General features: G+C 39.9%; 2 protein-coding genes and 1 long non-coding RNA gene across 6 annotated transcripts in view; 2 read left to right on the plus strand and 1 right to left on the minus strand.

Annotated features, from left to right (window-relative positions):
• The first annotated feature begins 336 nt into the window (after window positions 1–336).
• LOC133219131 (uncharacterized) lies at window positions 337–4,891 on the plus strand. 2 transcript variants are annotated; one of them, XR_009727358.1, is made up of 3 exons: window positions 337–351; window positions 2,467–2,856; window positions 4,092–4,891. It is a non-coding gene; the product is annotated as an uncharacterized LOC133219131 (long non-coding RNA). The 2 variants fall into 2 exon arrangements; XR_009727357.1 differs by lacking the exon at window positions 337–351 and having other exon boundaries at window positions 2,261–2,856.
• Window positions 4,892–9,630: 4,739 nt separating this feature from the next.
• On the minus strand, window positions 9,631–12,476 carry TPRKB (TP53RK binding protein). 2 transcript variants are annotated; one of them, XM_061366213.1, is made up of 5 exons: window positions 12,453–12,476; window positions 11,973–12,194; window positions 11,131–11,253; window positions 10,540–10,716; window positions 9,631–9,750 (listed from the first exon to the last, which is right to left on the minus strand). In XM_061366213.1, exons 2-5 carry the CDS (start codon window positions 12,111–12,113, stop codon window positions 9,664–9,666), a joined length of 528 nt encoding a protein of 175 aa, XP_061222197.1. In that variant the 5' UTR covers window positions 12,114–12,194; window positions 12,453–12,476; the 3' UTR covers window positions 9,631–9,663. The 2 variants fall into 2 exon arrangements, with proteins under 2 accessions (XP_061222197.1, XP_061222196.1); XM_061366212.1 differs by lacking the exon at window positions 12,453–12,476 and having other exon boundaries at window positions 11,973–12,310.
• ALG10 (ALG10 alpha-1,2-glucosyltransferase) overlaps window positions 12,469–18,921 on the plus strand; it is a 44,154-nt gene continuing 37,701 nt past the window's right edge. Inside the window, exons 1-3 of one of the 2 annotated variants that reach the window (XM_061366209.1) lie at window positions 12,469–12,700; window positions 12,999–13,196; window positions 15,900–16,975. In XM_061366209.1, coding sequence (XP_061222193.1) covers window positions 12,536–12,700; window positions 12,999–13,196; window positions 15,900–16,955 — 1,419 coding nt within the window. In that variant the 5' untranslated portion in view covers window positions 12,469–12,535 and the 3' untranslated portion in view covers window positions 16,956–16,975. Of the gene's footprint in view, window positions 12,701–12,998; window positions 13,197–15,899; window positions 16,976–18,921 lie in introns of those variants that run through there. The other variant, XM_061366210.1, reaches the window with a different exon arrangement.

Here is an 18,921-nt window from a genome sequence, read left to right on the forward strand (position 1 = left end):
GGCACCGCAGGGCAGTTTGGGGTTTGTAGTTGGTTCCCTAATGGCCGGCTGTGTTGTTGAGAGGCCCGTGCTTCACCTCACATACTTAACCAGTTTTTAAATAGACTAAATCTATGTAATCGCGGTCTGAAGGGTTGGATGAGCTATAGGGTCCCTTCCAACCCAAACAGCCCTGTGACTGATGAAAGAATATGCTTTGAAGTAGGCCTATTGCAGAACGAAACCCCAGGAAAATGCCACTCTTCCACATTTCTTCTGACATCTAAGGCAGTCCAGTGCTTAGGCATGTTTCTGAGGCATGTATGGCCTCAGAAATTTCAGTCGAGTGATGTATTCTGTGCTGAGTATTTGGTATGGTGGAATCACTGGATTGGAATTTAGCAGCTGAATAAGAACGGTTAACCATGATTTTTATATAGATAAAATTTTTGTAACCCTTCCTCTGCTTGGCATCTTATCTTTTTTTCTTCTCCATTTTGGCATCTTTCATGGAGCCTTGCAAGCAGTATACGTGCAACTTGGATACATAGCAAGTATCCTATGTGTTGGCTAATACGCATAGTAAAGGAAAGGACAAGCCACTAGGCTGAATATGAACATGCTCATTTCTCACCTTTTCTCCCTCTCCATCACCGCAGGAGCGCCTCCTGGCTAGAAATGGTCAGTTGGGGGAAGCCTCAGGCTCTGTTGTGTTTAAAACAGGCCGATCGTCATTGTTACAGAGTTTCTGTCTTCCAGCTTTTTAGCTCAGGGTTTAATACCTCTACTCTTCATTGTATTTCTTATGGGTCCTTGAATTGCCATTACTGATGTAACAATTTCAATTCTACATTTACCATTCTTCTCCTGCTTTGCTTTAGCCTATAGAATGTCTCACTAATAGCTCAACAGCAATTCTTTTTCAGTAAGTTGAGCAAGGGCCCATGGGTGTATTAACAAAACTGGGCCATGTGCATTATAAAGGATAATTTTCTACAAATAAAAATTATGATAGAAGAATAAAAGTCAGGAGATTTCAAGAGTGTATTATAAGACAAAAAATCCACAATCTTACACTTCTGAGATGAGGCTAGCACGTACCTCCTTTTGCTTAGTTCAGTCAAAAAATGAAAGCATCAGTAAGAAAAAGAAAACCAAGATTAAGTTAGTGGGGAAAAGGGCAAATAGGCTATAAAGTAGAAAAAAAATTTATAAAGAAAACTAAAATCATACAGGAAAAAATCAGTGTATGCCTTTCAGTGGGGCATCTACCACTCTTTGTATGCTATTTATGAAAACAAAATCCAAAAGTTATAGCTGCATATATTTTCAGGATCAAGTCTGAAAGAGCTAGAAGTGATTCAAGTCAGTAATTATTTACTGATGTCTGAATTTCTTCTTCCAAGTCATTGTAATATTTCAATATTTCTATATTTAATATATTACTAATAATGAAGAATGATATGATGTCCTTGGTAGCTTCATTGGTTCCGGTGACAGTTTTACTCACGTAACCATTGGAAGCATGCAGCACATACCCTTCGTTGAAATGCATGCTGACGTAGTGGTCTTGTAACAAGTTTACTTAAAAGAAATGGAAATTAAATCAGTTTCTATTAAATGGTCACAGTGTCAAAGTAATTAAAATAGCTCTTTTTAGAAATTACATTTATGGAAAAGAGTTTTAAGATTGCTGAGAGTATGAGCCAACAAGCTCAGGCTTAATTTTCGGGAGTGTGATACCCCAAGACATATTTACAAATTGCTAATTGTTGTAGTAAAACTGAAGGAACCAATTTCATTTATATAAAAATATAAATGCTGTGTAAGGAAGGGCAAAAGCCTTTAGAAATGCACCAGAACTGTAAGTTCAGATTTTTCTTAAGAGCAATTATATGTGTCAACCAGCTTAAAATAACAGTTAAATGAGAAATAAGGTTTGGGTTTTTTTGTATATAGTTTAAAGATGATGCAAGGTGTTCCCATTTTGTTCTGGGAATGAAGGGCTTTGGCCTCTTTCTTGAAACTACAAATTTAAATGTGTTTATTCAAAAGCCCTACAAATAATTACTAGATCATTGGATTTATTATTCTAAACTCACTGTTAACCCAGCTAATCATGCAATGCCCAAGGTTTGGGAGAACTTCTGCCAATTAACTGGAGGTCAGGGAAGAGTAGGATATATGTGACTGTTACTAACCCTAAATGTCAAAAATGTCTTCTTTTGTGATTATTGAGTATGATTGTATTATAAAAGTTAACAGCTTATTAAAGATTATAAAAGTTAACAGCTTATTAAAGAAGGCACATATTTTTCCATTAAAAATATTTTAATATTAGGGCACATCTAACTGCTGGTGGCTTGAAATTTCACTCCAGGCAAGTTACACAAAATTGTAGTTGTGAAAGGTTTTACCCCAAAATAGCCTGTGATCTAATAGAAAGTAGTTCTAAGTTACAGCTCATCCTGCATTTTTCATTTCCAGCACCCTCCATCTGTGCGTTACTTGTGTTGCTATGAATTTGGCAACCCTTCAGCAGTGAGCTACTGTTTATAAGAAGGGATCCCAGCAGCTAAAAGAAGCCAGTCGTTGGGATTACTCATTACTTGCCTTTTGAGCTGCTCCAGGGAATTTCTTGAAGAACTATGTCAAAATCAGCTTTAGAAAACCAGTAATTTGAGAACTTCGATTGACCAGAGTAGTGTTGGTCAAGTTGGTGGGATTAAGAAGGATTCTTTTTGTTGGTACCGAGTGAAGATTTTCCTCTCCTGTGGAAGGAAACAAGAGCATAAAAAAGGCCTTTTTTCTCTCTGCAAGAAGAAATCTGACGCATTGGGATCTCAATTACCAAGACACCATGAATGCTTCCAGGAGGTAAGCTGCATATACTGCATTCCCCTTAGGTGGGAATAGGAAAGCAAACTACTGACAGAATATTCCTCTCATGGTTTTCACATGATGCTGCAATATGATAATGAACTGTGTTATTTGATTTACACAAGGTAGAAGGTAGCCCTTGTCCTGATACCAGTGTTAAATGTGTATTTCTAATTCTGCAACTGTTTTATGTAAAGTCTCAGCTGCAGAACGTCTGTTTTATTGATGAATTGCCTTTTGCAGATTGTACTTCCTAGTCTTTCATTTTTAAGAAATCAGTTTTGACAGCTCTTTTCTACGTGTGCATAAGCATAAATATGATTTGTCTTTAAAAGCTCTTTACTTGTAAGCTGTATCTGCAGTAGTATTTTTGGTAACTTCTACCCTTTGGTGATAATAACAGCAGGAACATGTATGAATGAGAGCTATACTACAGCTAATACTTCTGAGACATCTTCCTAAGCTGCATGAAAATCACCAGCTGATTGATTGACCTTTTGGCATTCCACTTCAGGTGGAATTATGGACATTCAACATTTTTTTTTTCTCTTAAAAAAACAACCCAGAAAAAGAAGCAGGCCCACTGGGACTTAGAAAATTTCAGTGGAGATAACAGTAAGGGGAGGTCAGTTACCATAGGTTAACATTTCTGCTTTCGAACCAATTGGGAAAGGTGGCAAACCAATGTAAAATGTAACTCCAGAGAATCCTGGAGGTATGCTTTGTGTAGTTACCGCTGATTGCTACCTTTGGCTAATGAGCACCTTGACACAGACTGCCAAGGGAAGTCCCTTTTGAAAAGCGGAGATAGAAACACACTATGAGAGCAGGATGGGAAGCTCACATAGCACAGGCTGTGCTTATTCCCATGGATTAAAGCTTTGGAAACTGGTTATTTTTTTAAACCTTCCCACTTTCATAATATTGCAAAATTAAGTGTATGTTTTTTCTCATACAACTGATCTGTATCAACAGTGAAGAGAAAAAGCACTGTGCATCCTCTAACAAGCTCATACCCAGTCTCTCTGCCTGTCAGTGGGAGAGAAATACCAAATGGCTGGTAAATGTTTTTTGCATTTCCAATTATGGAAATTAATTTATTAGCCCCATACAGCTTGAAGAGCTCTTTCCCAAATCTAGTCAATGATACAATGCACACCCTGTGCTTCATTATAAACGCTATTAATAAAAAGAATCCTTTTTAATCTTAATCATGCTTTTTGTTATGGCAGGATACATTCTCTCCGTGCTCACAGACAGAAAACCAATGGCAGCAAAAGTGAGAACTGGCACAGCACCTCTGGGTTCAAGGATCAGCATGGAGATGATCTTGCTACAGTCCATACCCTTTACACAGTGATTGTCATGATCCTTCTAATGGCAATCTGGGGAGCCTGGTCAAGAAAGGATTCATCCTGATAGCAGCAATATGCTTTCTTTGTCAAATATTTAAAGGAATATTTGTGTCAATTATCCATACCCGGGAGGTACAAAAAAAAAAAAATGGTCTCAGCATATTACAGTTTGCTTGAAACTGCTTAAACTGTTGCTATGTGTGAAACTGAAACTGTGAAGCAATTTAATTGTCAATATACAGAACATGACTGTGAATAACATATACCTGTTTGCACTGTACATGTTTCTATTACCCCTCGCATGTATATGAAACTTACGTTAAGCACAACATGCTAGTAAGAAGAGTTCTACTTATGTTTTTGTTGGTCAGTGTTGTGTAGAGAAACCTCAGCTTTCCACTTTTGAACTTCAGTTGTCAGTGTCTACCTCTGCTAAGATTACCTGTTTGAATCCATCATAAAACATATACTATAAGCAAGCAAATAATCTGCCATGTCACAACATCATAAGAAAACAAATACATTAACAAAACCAGCTATCCTGAAGGCAAAGGAAGACGTATGAAGCAATCAAATTCTCATCTCTGTTGCTGAAGAGTTTATATGGGACTTGCACCTGCATATTTTTAACCTGTGGTAATGCCTTTGTAAACTCAGGAATAAAATAATGAAATAAACTATATTTGTAAGCATCCTTTGTGGCAGAACCAACTGGCTCATCTTCAGTCTTATACCAATATATTTAATTCATCTTCAATAACTGCTTGCTTTTCCATAGTTCATTAAAATACCTAATGGCCGTACCAACTTCTACCGACACCAGCCCACACTTGATGGAGGGCATTCCATATTCTCATGTTTTCAGGGAACTCTACTTAGAAAACCTGCAAGCTTTATGGAAATACAGCCAGTTGGCAGCCTCTGTTACACTCTTGGCTGTGTGGTTGCCTACTCCTGATAAGCTCAGGTTAATGGACTGGAAGCTCTGAGGGGCAGTGGCTGTTGGGAACAGTATTTCAAGCTTTCAGAGCTCAAACTCAGCTTAAACCCCAAACTCCAGCATTGTATAAAGTAACTAGCAGTACCCTAATAAACAAAGAAGAACTGCAAGATATTCTGAATACTTAGGAAGAGATAGATTTATATATTCGTAATTACAGAGCACCAGTAGGGAACACAATTCTGTTAAGTGTTGCGTACCGCCTTTTGGTATCCATCCATAATTAGGAGGGGCACATAAACTGAAATGTTTCTGCAAAGACCTACCTGGCACACCTCAAGGAGTGCTTACAAACACAGTGTAGCATCCAGGACACCTGCATCAGCTCTCCCAGCAGGTGGGGGTGCTGGAATCAGTGTTCCTGTACCTATGCAGCACTGCACCACTCAAAACAAATGTCCTTGTTAAGGTACCACCTCATTATGATTAACATGGGAGCAGAGCTTTGATGGTGATCTCTGAAGAACAGCATACAAAGGAATAATGTTTAAAAAATGATGATTAGCACATTAAATAACTTGTCATAAGACATAGGGAGCCCAGCCATAAACCAAGCAGCATGAACTAATATTGCAAGTGAAAGCAAAAGGATGGTCCCTCTCTTATAAACGTACACTAGAAGCACACTAGAAGAGAGAGGGATTTAGACATCCTGACAGCAGCCCAAAAACCCGTGTGACTGGGGTTGTGTGACAGGCAATGGCCTCAGTGCACTGGATGTGTACCGTTGTCAAGGCTTCTGCAGGAGGGGGAGTTTTGGCAGAGGGGCAAAGAGTGATACTGAATAATCATCTATTTTGAAAATGATGAAGGGAGGTTCCCCTACCTGAAGCAGGCACAGGAGGCCTGAAGCTGTTGCTTTGAAATCACAAGGCAAAAGGGTATGCTTAGGCTATAGGAGACTGATGTGAACTGTGAAGGGCTTTGGAAATAAAAGCAGACAGGTAAAAGCATCTCAGGATGGCAGAAGAGAGGAAGGCAGTGAACAGAGCTGGGAGGGGGCACACTTAATGGTGGGGGGAACTCAGTCATGGAACTGGTCACCAACAGCTGATGGGGATTTTTCCTTTGCTTAAAATTTTGTAAACTGGATTGGCTATTTATCCTAACATGCATAGCTTTTAGAAACATGCATTTTACTAATATCAAACACACAGTTCAGAGGTGCACAGGCTGCAGCTCACAAATTGAGCTGTCAGGTCAGTGAACCTGCATTGCTCATGCTGCCGTTGATCACAGCGGCCTGCGGATGTGGCTGCACAGCACTCAGAAGAGTCATCTTGGTGCAAGGCAGACTACCCTTTGCTGCTCTCTTTCCCTGCAGAACCTCTGACTGCCCGTTTTACATCACTGTGAGATTTCCTATGTGCCAAAATACACACTCCCCTAATCATGGGATGGGCACATATCTGATCCCGCACATACACACTAGCCTGCAGGTGATGGCTGCTGGCAAATCACAATGTGCTACTGGACTACCTCCCTTGCTACAGGGCAGGCAAATGCTCCTTGAGTGTATGTCCACATTCCTCATGGAATCCCAGCAGTTTGGATATACATCAGATCTACCTGGGCTGAAAGCCTGGGAATCAACTCAAAAAGGATGGCCTGCTGGCCTTAGCATGTATGACAACGTCATTGTAAAAAGTGGCTTTGTACTGGCCATTTCTTGCTTGCCCTGTCTCCAGTGTTTTTCCTTTCTTTTTTCTCCCCTCTGCTTCTCTAATAAACTCATGTGTTACAAAGCATTCAAGCAGGAAAGTGAGTTCTGTGGAGGATGAGGTTTTGGCCATCGCCTTTTAGTAGCACAGTCTGCTGGTTTCACTCAATTTTTATCATATACACAATGTTAAACAGGCAGCACAGCCAAAAATCCCCACCCAAAAACACTCCACCTTAAAAATAAAAGCTAGAACAACTGACCACACATCATACTTTTACATTTAGATGTTAAATTCCTATGTCCTGCAGGTGCAATCCTACCTCTGAAGCCCAGAAGGTATTGAAAATGCTTCAGCTTCCTCTTTTTCACCTTTGTAATAGAGGTGGTAAGGTATGAAAGTTCTGAAGGGAAGCAGCTGAACATTGGATGTTTTGAAAAACCCAAGTTCCTTAAGCTTTTGCTTTGCTGGAAAACAGTGGGGGTTGATTTAACAGCAGTATTATATATCCAGACATTCTAATTTCAGTTTTCAGAAAGACAAGTGTAACTTCACAGGGTCAACACAACCCAAATTTATTCCCAGTTTTTGCAAGTAATTTGTTTAAGTCAGATAATGCATCTAGGATTAGGGGAAAACTGTGGTCTTGCAGGTCAGTGGCATAGTCTTCACTACCAACAGACCCAGATCATCTGCCTGACTGAACGATAGTCAGTCAGGAGACTTCAGCTCCCAAAATAATATCCAGTAAATCCACCCATGAAAATGGCTTGTTCAATTCTCACAGTAAATCACAGTTTCATAATTTAACTCATGGCAACAGTAACAAACTATTTACTGTTTCCACACCAGTGAAGTTTGGAACTTGTGTATCAACTGTTATGCAGGGATCTTTTTATTAGCATTTCTCCTGTATTAAACAGACCAGGCTGATGCTTTACATGTGTTCAAAAAAGGCTGTGCTTTAAGCATACCTGCCTACCATTATTTTAAACTACCAAAACCAATGTCAGCAATTGAGCCAGCAAATCTGGTGATATAATCCATGTACCAACCATACTGTCAGAAAAGGAAAACAAGTCTTGTATTTGCCAGTCATTCTCACATGCTGATGTTACGCATGTGTTATTTCAAAAGACTCAAGCCCTTCCAAACTCCATTTCTTTATTATTGCCTCACATTTCCCTTTAAGGGGATGATACATTCTGTAGAGCCATCTTTCAATCAAGAAATCAGCAGAGTCATTTCTCCTGAATAACTTACTTTGATAAACCTTTTAATTCCCTGGGTACTTGGCAAGTATTTGGCCATTGATCTGGTTGGTAAGAGGATGGTACTTGTACTACTGTGTTTTAATGGAGGGAAGCATTAACCAAAATAAAAATGCAGAACAGAAACTAGGAGTTTTCATATTAAATACAGAAACACAGACAATACTAGGTCTATGTGTCATTTTGCTGGTCTGTTTACTGTAGTGGGTAACATTTCAACTCTTAACTCAGACCTGCCTCTCCCCAAAAACACATCTGTTTCCCCATATACTGTGGAAGAAACTGAGCCATACTCTTCCAAATATCTTCTAAGTACACAAATTGTAACACCTCAGAGAACATTAGGAAAAAAATAAAACCAACTCATATTCAAACAGCTATACAGGTGTATACACATCCCAGAAAAACCATATAGCATAGCAATAGCAGAATGGATTTCTACCTAATTAGAACAGATTTTGTTCTTAAACAGGATGCCTGCATGTGATTAAATGATACTCATGCAGGACTGCTGGATCTGATGACTACCAGAAAACAATATTCTTTTTAGTTCCTTTTGATGGCCTGTAACACTGGTTCAACCAAACAAGTTCAATGATCCTTTCAGAATGCTATGTAAGTTCTATTGACAATATAAGCAAATAAATTTAGGGTAAAAAATTCTCTGTGAGCTCTGCACCAGGAACCAGGCCCTAGGAAGTCAGCATCACCATGCATAATTCAGTGTAGTGAAAGCATCTCTCATTATCTTTCAACACCAACACTTAGCTACCACAGCAACAGACCAGTAGCTCAGCAGCACCCTGCATCTGATAACATCACACTGTTAGGTGCTACCATCACCGCTGCGTCATCCATGCTGACATCATTCAAGGTCCCACACATCCCTGACACCCCTGCTCCATGCTGCTCCAGCACTGGCTTCCACAGGGCCCTTCCTGTTCCCAATGGGTGGGCAGTGACTGTATCCCATTAGCAGAAAGAGGGAGGTGCTGCTGACAGTTTATGGAAACTTTCCTTTTCCTAGCCCATCAGCAATAATTCATGCCACGGAGATGTCTTTTCCGGCAGCAGTATCATTAAAAGGACATCATCCATCGGGATGCCAAAACAAACCAAATCAAGGGAGGGCTAATAAAAATGATTTAGTGTTTGAATTCTTTCTGCACCTAGCAAAACATTTGATGAAAGAGAGGAGTAAGTAGAAATTTCCCAGCCTTCTGTTTAGATCAACTTAAGGTACTGGCAAAAGTGATTTTTTTTTAATCTTGCTAAGAAAATGGACAGAAATGCCAATGGCAAATTCTGCTTTCCATGGCAAGATTTCTCTTTGTGCTTAGAACACAGCTCTGGTTACCCCCATATCCAAACTTGCTTATTTATGATTAAAGCTCAGATGTCATCCAACTGCTCAGTATTACACCACTTCCTCTGATATGCACAATAAATTGCAATGAAATGTTTTTATATCTCAAAAAGCCCTCTTTTTCCTTTAGAAAAAATTTATTTATGCATTTTCATATAACATCTTTTGTTGACATTCTGCAAACAATACTATCCAATAAGGTGCCGAGTTTTTCCTCTTGCGGAGTAACTTTGTACATCTGCAGAGAAAGAAAACCATAAAAGATGTGTAAGGGAGAAAAAAATTCATCACATGTCTTCTAAAAATATGTACCCAAGGTTTGCCCTTCTTCCCCACTTTTTACACTGGAAATTTTAATCTTGTCATGACTGCAACATAAAATTGGGACTAAGGAACCACGGAAATTCTGAAATGGCAAGACATAAAGCTAAGAAACTGAATGAGAGCAGCAATTTTAGCTCCACATGTTGTATGCTATGATTCGTCCAGTTTTATTCATGTCTCCCATCATTACTTTGACCAACATGATCAAAATGATTTAAGTTACTTGAATTTTAAGTTACTTGAAGTTAAACACATATGCTTCAAGATACTTACCTAGCATATGGTAATCTGCTAAGAGCACACATGCCCCAAAGCAGCTTCTAGCAGCTAATCAACACATTTTTAGTTCAGCCACCCATGCTGGGACTATTTATGTTCTTAAGATTATGAAACTGTTCAGGACTGGAAATTTATTTTTAATTAAATGAATATTTGCCTGAGAAAACAGGAAGCAAAGTGCCTGAATGGTAGGCAGCAATCTGGAATGTATTTTTATGTTCCAACTTCCTGACGATGCTAAGAATTTTAAGACTTAAAATTTATGCTGTTGTAAGTCTGACAACTAGAACTTCTTGCAACTAAAAAAACTGTAAGTAAGAAATGATCAAGTTCACTAAACAGGTTTCCAGTTGTGCTAAAGAAATACAGACCCTAAGGTAATATCCACTTTTCTCTACGCCAGTCATCTCTTTTGGCTACATACCTTTTTAACTCTGGCAGTGTCTGTTAGTTGGGGGAGTTCATTCAGAGAAACCTGCTGGCCTTCCACCTGAGATACTATATCTCCCAGATTCACAGTTTTTTCTTTGTCCACAACCAGAACAATGAGCACCGCTGTGTCACTGTCTGAAATGCCAAACTTTTTAAATGCATCTGAAATCTAAGAAAGCATGAAAAATAAGAAAATATTATGAGTCACTTTCTCACTATATATGAGCAACCTTTTCAGCTACAGGGTCAAACAGACTAAGAATATAAACTGTCAGTTTTACATTAATGTAATTCTGACAAGCTACAAGAGATAACAACGTTATAAGTGTTAATAAAAATAGCTGTAACTTCTATTAGTAGCCAGGTAAACAGTTTATAGAATCATAGAATAGTTAGGGTTGGGAAGGACCTTAAGATCATCAAGTTCCAACCCCCCTGCCATGGGCAGGGACACCTCCCACGAAACCATGTCACCCAAGGCTCTGTCCAACCTGACCTTGAATGAATACATCTATTTAGTTTGGCTGCATGGATCCTGGCAACCTTGTCTGACAATAAAAGACATTTGTTCAGTAAAGCTTACATTGTTGTTTGGTGAAAGGCTGAAAATAATTTCGGCATTGAGAGTTCTGGTTTTCATTTTACCTATCCTGTGCAGGTGAACAGCTTTGTTGGCCGCCACAAGAATTTGAAAAGGATCTACAATCTGTAAAACACAACAAAGAAGTTCAACAGAAATTTAACTTCCTATTCTGAACTCTGAAAAAAATCCTGACCACTAAATTTTGACAGCATATGCCTACATCATAGAGGTGAGGAAACCAGTATTTTACTAGTTACTTTAGGAATTCTTGCTCTTCCAAAGTGATTATTTCCTGTGTGCAGTTATACTTGACATAAAGACTATGCTCTCTCAATCAGGTTACTGAAATATTTTGAAAAAATAATCACATTATAAATCTTCTTTCAGTAAATTGTCAGATTATTTTTTTTCATCTTTCCTAACTACAGCTTTGCTAATTCTAACAAAAAAGGCCAGATTCAGAAACTAGTTATGGGTTTAAATGAGAAAAAAAGGCTCCAAATATTAGGTTTTGGACAGCGTAATGCAATTAGTACTAAATTTCACAGATGGGAGCAGGTTTAAATAGCTCCACCAAGCAGGATGTGAAGTGAACCAAGGTGACAATAGTTCTGGCCAATTCTGCCAGGGCTTTTTATTTCACACAGATGAACCCTTACACTGTACAACACCATAATGAAATCAGAGGAGGGGCATTTGCAGTGTATAGCAGCAACTCATGTGAAAAGTGATTACAAGCATAGGCTGTTCTTCACGGAGTTCCCACAGAGAATTCCCACGCTGCGTTTAGAACTGTAACGCAGTCCAAACGGGAGGCCATAGGCACTCGGGCATTCACTCACCATGGCAGGGTTTATTAACGCTCCTTCGATGGACCCTTCCATGGCCTTCTTCCTTAGAGCAGCTGCATTTTTCACGTGGTTGAAGAGGAGGAGGGTGACGGTGCAGTCAGGGAACAGCTCCAGTCCATGCGTTAACTCCATCCTGCAGAGCCAGCCCAGGAGCGTCCAGCAGCACCAACCTTACACCATTTACCAAAACAACGAACGAACACGCACCCGCTCCTGTCCTGTATAAAACACAGTTTTAATAACACCATTCGCAGATGGTTTGCAACGTCTCCCGGAGGACAAGCCCCACGCGTGCGCCTCCACGGCCGGAGGCAGGCCGCACCTCCCGACCAGCCCGCCGGTCCCCTCGTCCTCATCCTCCCCACCCAGCAGCCACCGCCCGCGCCTGATTCTCCTGCCCTCCCGTCCCATCTTGGCCATCTCTGTTCCCCGCCGTCCCTCACCGCCGAGCACCACAGTCACGTCCCGCACCGCCAGGCCCCACCTCCCGCGCCCAGCCCTTCCCGGAAGGGCGGCCCTTTGCCAGCCCGGCCTTCCCACTCGGCGGCGGCAGCATGGAGCGGTTGGAGGCCTACGGCTTTTCCGCGGTCATGAGCGGCGCGTTCCTGCTGTCCTGCCTGCTGTTCGCGGCCGTCAATCGCGGGCAGCGCGGACCCTACATGGACGAGGCCTTCCACGTCCCTCAGGCACAGGCCTACTGCCAGGGCCGCTTCCTGCAGGTGCTGCGCGGAGCCGTCCCAGTCAGAGCGATGCTTTGTATGAACGTACCGCGGGCGTTTCGAAAAGCGAATAGTTTGTGGTCGTTGTTGCCCCAGACGCTTCTTTCTGCTTCTTAATGGTTCAGGATACGGAGTATTCAAATATTCTAGTGTAGTAATGCCAGCAGTACACCAAGCATCCAAGCTGACAGAAAGGGGAGCGGGCGGGTGGGCATGGTGTGGCATACCCCACCGTGTGTCTCGGGTCCCTTTTCTGTGTGATTTTAGCCCATAACCTGTTTCTTTTTCCACTTTGCAGTGGGACCCGATGATCACCACACTGCCGGGCTTGTACCTGGTGTCGGTGGGAATAGTGAAGCCTGTGGCATGGCTCTGTGGATGGACGGGAAGCGTGGTGTGCTCTACAGGGATGCTCAGGTTTATTAACCTGCTTTTCAGTGCTGGGAACTTCTATTTATTGTATTTACTACTGTCCAAGATCCATCAGAAGAATAAGGTATGGTGAAATAATTACTTTTGTGTACTCGTACATTTTACACGCTTGTACAAGCAATTTAGATACCTCAGTGTGTGTTTTGCTATGTATGTGAGCAAGCTATATAACTGCAAGTACTACTACCAGTCTGGCCAAGGAGGCATATTCCTTTTCTCCATTTTTTGTTTTGATTTTTTTTAATCTTTTTTTGCTTTCAGGGTGCAAACCTCTAAAAATTTACTCTTGTGTGTAACGATAAGTAGCCCCATTGAAATAAAACTTAATACACACTGCCCAAAGGTCTTAATGCTCATCTAGTTGGAATTGCTTCAAACTCTCCAGGAAATTTCAGCCACTGAATCCTGAGTGAAGCCCTGTAAGCTGTGTTTAAACTGAACTCTGTTCTTTGGAAAGATACCACTTTTCATACCAATATTTAGAACCAAAGAATAATTCAAGTTGTAATGTAGGGAATGATTCAGGGCAGAAAGGACCTTAGAAGATCCACCCTTCAGCTCAAAACACGCCAGCCCTGAGGTCAGATCAGGTTGCTGTCTGGACAACCTGCTCTGTGACTGACTGGCCTCACAGTGGAAAAGATTTTTCTTACATCCAGTCTGAACCTCTCAGTTTATGCCTGTTGTCTCTTGCTCTTCCACAGTGTACCACTTGGAGGAGCCTGGCTCCTTAAGCTGGTGACATTCTCAGGTATTTGTAGGCTGCTGTTCAGTCCTCCCAAGCCATCTATTTTACAGACTGAACAAGGCCAGCTCCCGCAGCCTCTGCTCTTAGGGCATGTGTTTCAGTCTCCCACTGTCTGGGTGGCCCTCTGCCATTGCTTCAGTTTACTGGTACTTTTTTGTATCACAGGGCACAAAATTTTACGCGGTATTGTAAGTGCAGCCTAACAAATAAAGAGGGATCATCACTTCCTTTGATCTGCTTCTATGCTCTCTTGCTGATGCAGTCCAGGAGGCTGTTACTATTCCATCCAGGCAAGCTGCTGGCTCATATTCACTTCATTATCTGTCAAGACCCCCAGGTCCCTTTCCACAGAGCAGCAGATCCTCAGCTACTCTGCGTCGAGCCTCTATCAGTGTAGGGATTTCTTTTTTTTCAGGTGAAGGAATTTGCATTTGAACTCACTGAATTTCATAATCATAGAATCATAGAATAGTTAGGGTTGGAAAGGACCTTAAGATCATCAAGTTCCACCCCCCCTGCCATGGGCAGGGACACCTCACACTAAGCCATCTCACCCAAGGCTTCGTCCAGCCTGGTCTTGAACACCGCCAGGGATGGAGTATTCACAGCCTCCCTGTTGCCCTATTTCTCCAGCCTGTGTTTGGCAGCTCTGCTCTTCAGCCTGGTGCCACCAGTTTAGTGTCATTTGCAGACTTGGTGAGAGTGTACTCTTGCTGCCTTTGGGTCCTTGATAAAGATGTTAAAGAGGACAGGTCCCAGTATAGATGCCTGTGTTACTCTGGTCGTTACTCTTTGGGTAGAGTGTGACAAGTTAACCAGCCAGCCAGTTCTTACCTTTGACCACCCATCCAGACCATAACAGTTCAACTTGGGCATAGGAATATTGTATATTTAAAGTGGTGTAGAATCCACCACTGCAGCAGGTAAATTGTTTCAGTGATTAATGGCCTATTCAAAAGCTTTCACCATAGTCAAGTTGTTCAGTTTCACTTTTAACCATAAGAACATTTTTTCCTGTTCCCTGATAACTGAAGGATTCCTTTAAGGAAAATTTCTTCTGATGTATTTTCTTACAGGAGACTCTTCAGTTTTAAGCATACAATAAGACTACACAAAACTGAGTCAAATTCAATAATTATTTTTTTTTTTCACTTTTAGAACACTTTATGCTTTGAAGTGGAAATACAGATGTAAGAAAATAAAAGTTTTTGTGACAGTAGTCTAAGAGTTAGAAAATGTAGTTGCCTTGTTGGTTTTGAGCTCACCATTTTCTCTGTTCCTCCTGTCTGTAAGGTGGTGACTGGCTGTTTCACCCCATGCTATATCATTCAGAAGCATAATGCAACATTTTTTAATGTTGTGAATTGCATTTCATCATGTAGTGAGTGGGATAATTGGGAGGAGCTTTTAACTGCATGGTCTCCTAACTTCTTTGAAGTTTCTTTTCTAACTCACAAATTACAATAAACAGTAAAAGCTGCACCAAAGATCAGAAACTCTGAACAGGCCACTCTGTGGACTGGGTTCAAAAGAGGCAAGAGCAGAAGCATGAAATGATGTGTTCTGCTGTCTCACAAACAAGCAGAATCTTGGTGATGAAATTTCAGGAGCATAAAACATTGTTGATTTGTTGGTCTTTTTTTTTTTTTTTATTGGCCCATTAGCTATTTTATCCGAGATATGGGAGCAGTTAGACTCCTGCAATGACTTTAATGGCACAGATATGTGAACACCTGACATATAAAAGAAGTTGATGTATTTTTGTTGCTGTGTTTTTAACTCGCCTGCAGTAATGTGCTGTTCTAATGTTGTGTAGTCCGACACTCTGCATTAACATATCAGGAGGTTAACAAAAATACAGCCTGTGTGCTTCTGCAATAATGGAGCCAAAGAACATAAGAGATATTATATTGTGTTAATGGAATTCTCAAGAATTATACTTATTATTTGGGGTTGTTTGTTTGTTTCATGTTATTTTTATTGGACATTTTTAACCACATTTTTCTGCTTCTTCTCTAGGCTGTGTATGGCTTCCAGAGAATCTTGTCTACGTTAACACTTGCAATGTTTCCCACCCTTTACTTTTTTACATTCCTTTATTATACAGACCCAGGATCAGTATTTTTCACACTTTTCGCCTATTTAATGTGCCTTTATGGTAACCATAAAACTTCAGCTCTCCTTGGATTTTGTGGCTTCATGTTTCGTCAGACAAACATTGTGTGGACAGTTTTTTGTGCTGGAAATATTGTTGCAGAGAAGCTAAATGAAGCCTGGAAGACAGAGTTACAGAAAAAGAAAGATGAAAAGATTTCTTCCAGGAAAGGATCATTTTCAGATTTGATGAGAGTACTGCAGTTTCTTATCAAATATCTTGCATCACCTAAAAACTTAGTTACACTTACTGCTTTAACTTGGCCGTACATCATATTAGTAACTGGGTTCCTTGTCTTTGTCTTCATCAATGGTGGAATAGTTGTTGGTGACAGAAGTAGCCATGAAGCCTGTTTGCACTTTCCTCAGCTGTTCTATTTTCTGTCCTTTACTGTCTTTTTTTCATTCCCTCATTTATTGACCCCTTCTAAAATCAAGAAATTCATTCTGTCATTACGAAAGCACCCTGTGCAGTACAGCTTAATCACTGCCATCTCTTTATTCCTGATCTGGAAATTTACCTATGTTCATAAGTATTTACTAGCAGATAACAGACATTATACATTTTATGTCTGGAGAAAAGTCTTCCAAAGACATGAGCTTGTAAAATATGTATTGGTTCCAGTCTATATATTTTCTTGCTGGAGTTTTGCTGATACACTAAAATCAAAACCGATATTCTGGATCTTAATGTATTTTGTATGTTTACTAGCAGTCACAGTTCCTCAAAAATTGCTGGAATTTCGTTACTTTATTTTGCCATTCTTAATATACAGACTCAATATTCCATTTCTGTCTCTATATAGACAGCTTCTGGAGTTGGCTTTTTATATTGCTGTGAATGCCATAACTTTATATGTTTTTCTAAACAAAACATTCCAATGGCCAAATAGTGATGAAATCCAGAGGTTTATGTGGTGACCTTTTCTTTCCCAGTATGTTTTGCAGTTGGAATTGGGGAAGTAAGCTATTTGCTTATATTGTTGCAACTGAATGTGAGATCTGATATGTTGTTATGTGAAGGTATTCCATATATTGAATTTATGAGCTCCTGGAATTAAAACATTCAATATGAAGGGGAATTTGAGCACATCTTTCTGTAATTTATGTGAAGTAAGAGAGATGTTTACAGTGATTTTTCATTATAGCAAAATACTATATAACATTCTCTTGAGGATATGACAGTTTGTAAGTATGTTTCAGAGGCTTCTCTTTAAAACAAGGTATTTTGGTGTTTTACATTTTTGTTACCTCTGTGTATTTACTGCTTGGATCAGGCCATTTCCATCTAGGTTTGCTGGCAGACAAGGTATGAACCACTGCTAAAGTACATTTTCAAAACCTCCTACGTGCCACTGTATTGTCATGATTTTTTTTGTCGATAAATGCTTACACTGGTTTTGCAAGCAGAATGTAGGCTCTTAAGTCATTAAAGCAGTTTGAAAATTTTGTTTCAAACTGATACTTAGAAAATACAGTGGAGGCTGTGTGCATGTACCTTCTTTGGGGAAACAAGTGTTATTGTACAACAAAAGATAAATTGCAGTTGATAATGTGACCTATTAGGAGGGAAGTAATTTATATATGTCAGACTGAAATGTGTCGTTACACAGTGGAATGCAGCCTAATGAATACCCTTTTAAATAATCAGGCTTTTATGTCCTGATGGTCTGTGTTCACAGGTTTGTACTGATGTAGGATCTGAGTGCACTCCTCAGTTGAACTGAGTGTTTCTAAGATCTGTGACATGTAATCTTAAAGAAATGCTAATGGCATTACTGAATTGTTCTTTTAAATGGTTTTCATGTATATACAGATCTAATGGAACTAGGGAATATATATTTTGTATTACAAAGGTAAAATACAATATGTGTATACATATATATTTTTAAAAGCATCTAGTGTATTATCTTGAGAATAAAAGAAGGCTGTAATGGTTTCTGGCTGTAAATGACTTTAATTAGGCTCAAAAATATTTGATTGCTTAAAGTTAACTATTAAGCTGTTTTATAAATATAACTAAACTGTGTGGCAGGGGAGGAGATCCAAAACTTTGCATGGTGTGTAGCATTTTTGAATTCTTTCTCGTTCTGTAATTAAAAGACAGCTGACAAATCCATGCAAACATACTGTACTATTGCCATGCCAGTCACTCTGAAATGGAATTATTTCTCAAAAAGTCAGTACTGTGGAGTTATTTACTCCCATTAGTGCTGTCATGGGTTTTTTCATTTTTCTTTATCAATCAGTGATATCAATGTCCTGGCTCTGGTTCCTTACCTGTGCTTACTATGAAGAGTGTGGTCAACTCAGATTCTCCTGCCCAATGTCTTTGCAGCCCTGTTTCTTCTAAGGAAACCTTAAAACCACTCTTCAATGAGTAGGTTTATTTGTATTGAATTTAAGATGTTTGCCAGGTCACTGTAGCCAGTATGTTAGTTGTTAATAATGTGTGTACCATAGGGAGAGCCATTTTTGATCACTCTGTATTTGACTGATCAAGCTGAAGGGACAAGAGAAACCTGAAATGGGATACTTTGGTTCTTGCAGGGTCCAGGATATTGTCTTGTGTTGTAATTTTAGTATGACGGTTTTGGGAAGGGAAGTCTTGCATGCCTTCCGCTTCCAATTTTGGTTTTGTATGCCATGCTAGGAAAAATGTAAACAAGGTAGAGAGCATCTGCATGTTTCAGTACAAGTTTATTTGTGTCCTGAAATATTAGTAGTGAGCGAATTGGAATGATAAAATGGGAAGGGATGGGGGTCTGGTTAGAATTGTGAATTGCCTTCTAGATCTGTTCCCTTGTTTGGCTTTATGAAGAGGAGCAAATACTCATATGCTTGAGAAGATTTAAAAATTCCTTACATAGTCCATCGGTGTTTTGTT

This window comes from Neopsephotus bourkii, unplaced genomic scaffold (assembly GCF_033783945.1).
Source record: "Neopsephotus bourkii isolate Nb327-2 ecotype Australia unplaced genomic scaffold, CSIRO-AGI_Nbou_v1 NB_1328, whole genome shotgun sequence".
NCBI classification, from domain to species: Eukaryota; Metazoa; Chordata; class Aves; order Psittaciformes; family Psittacidae; genus Neopsephotus; species Neopsephotus bourkii.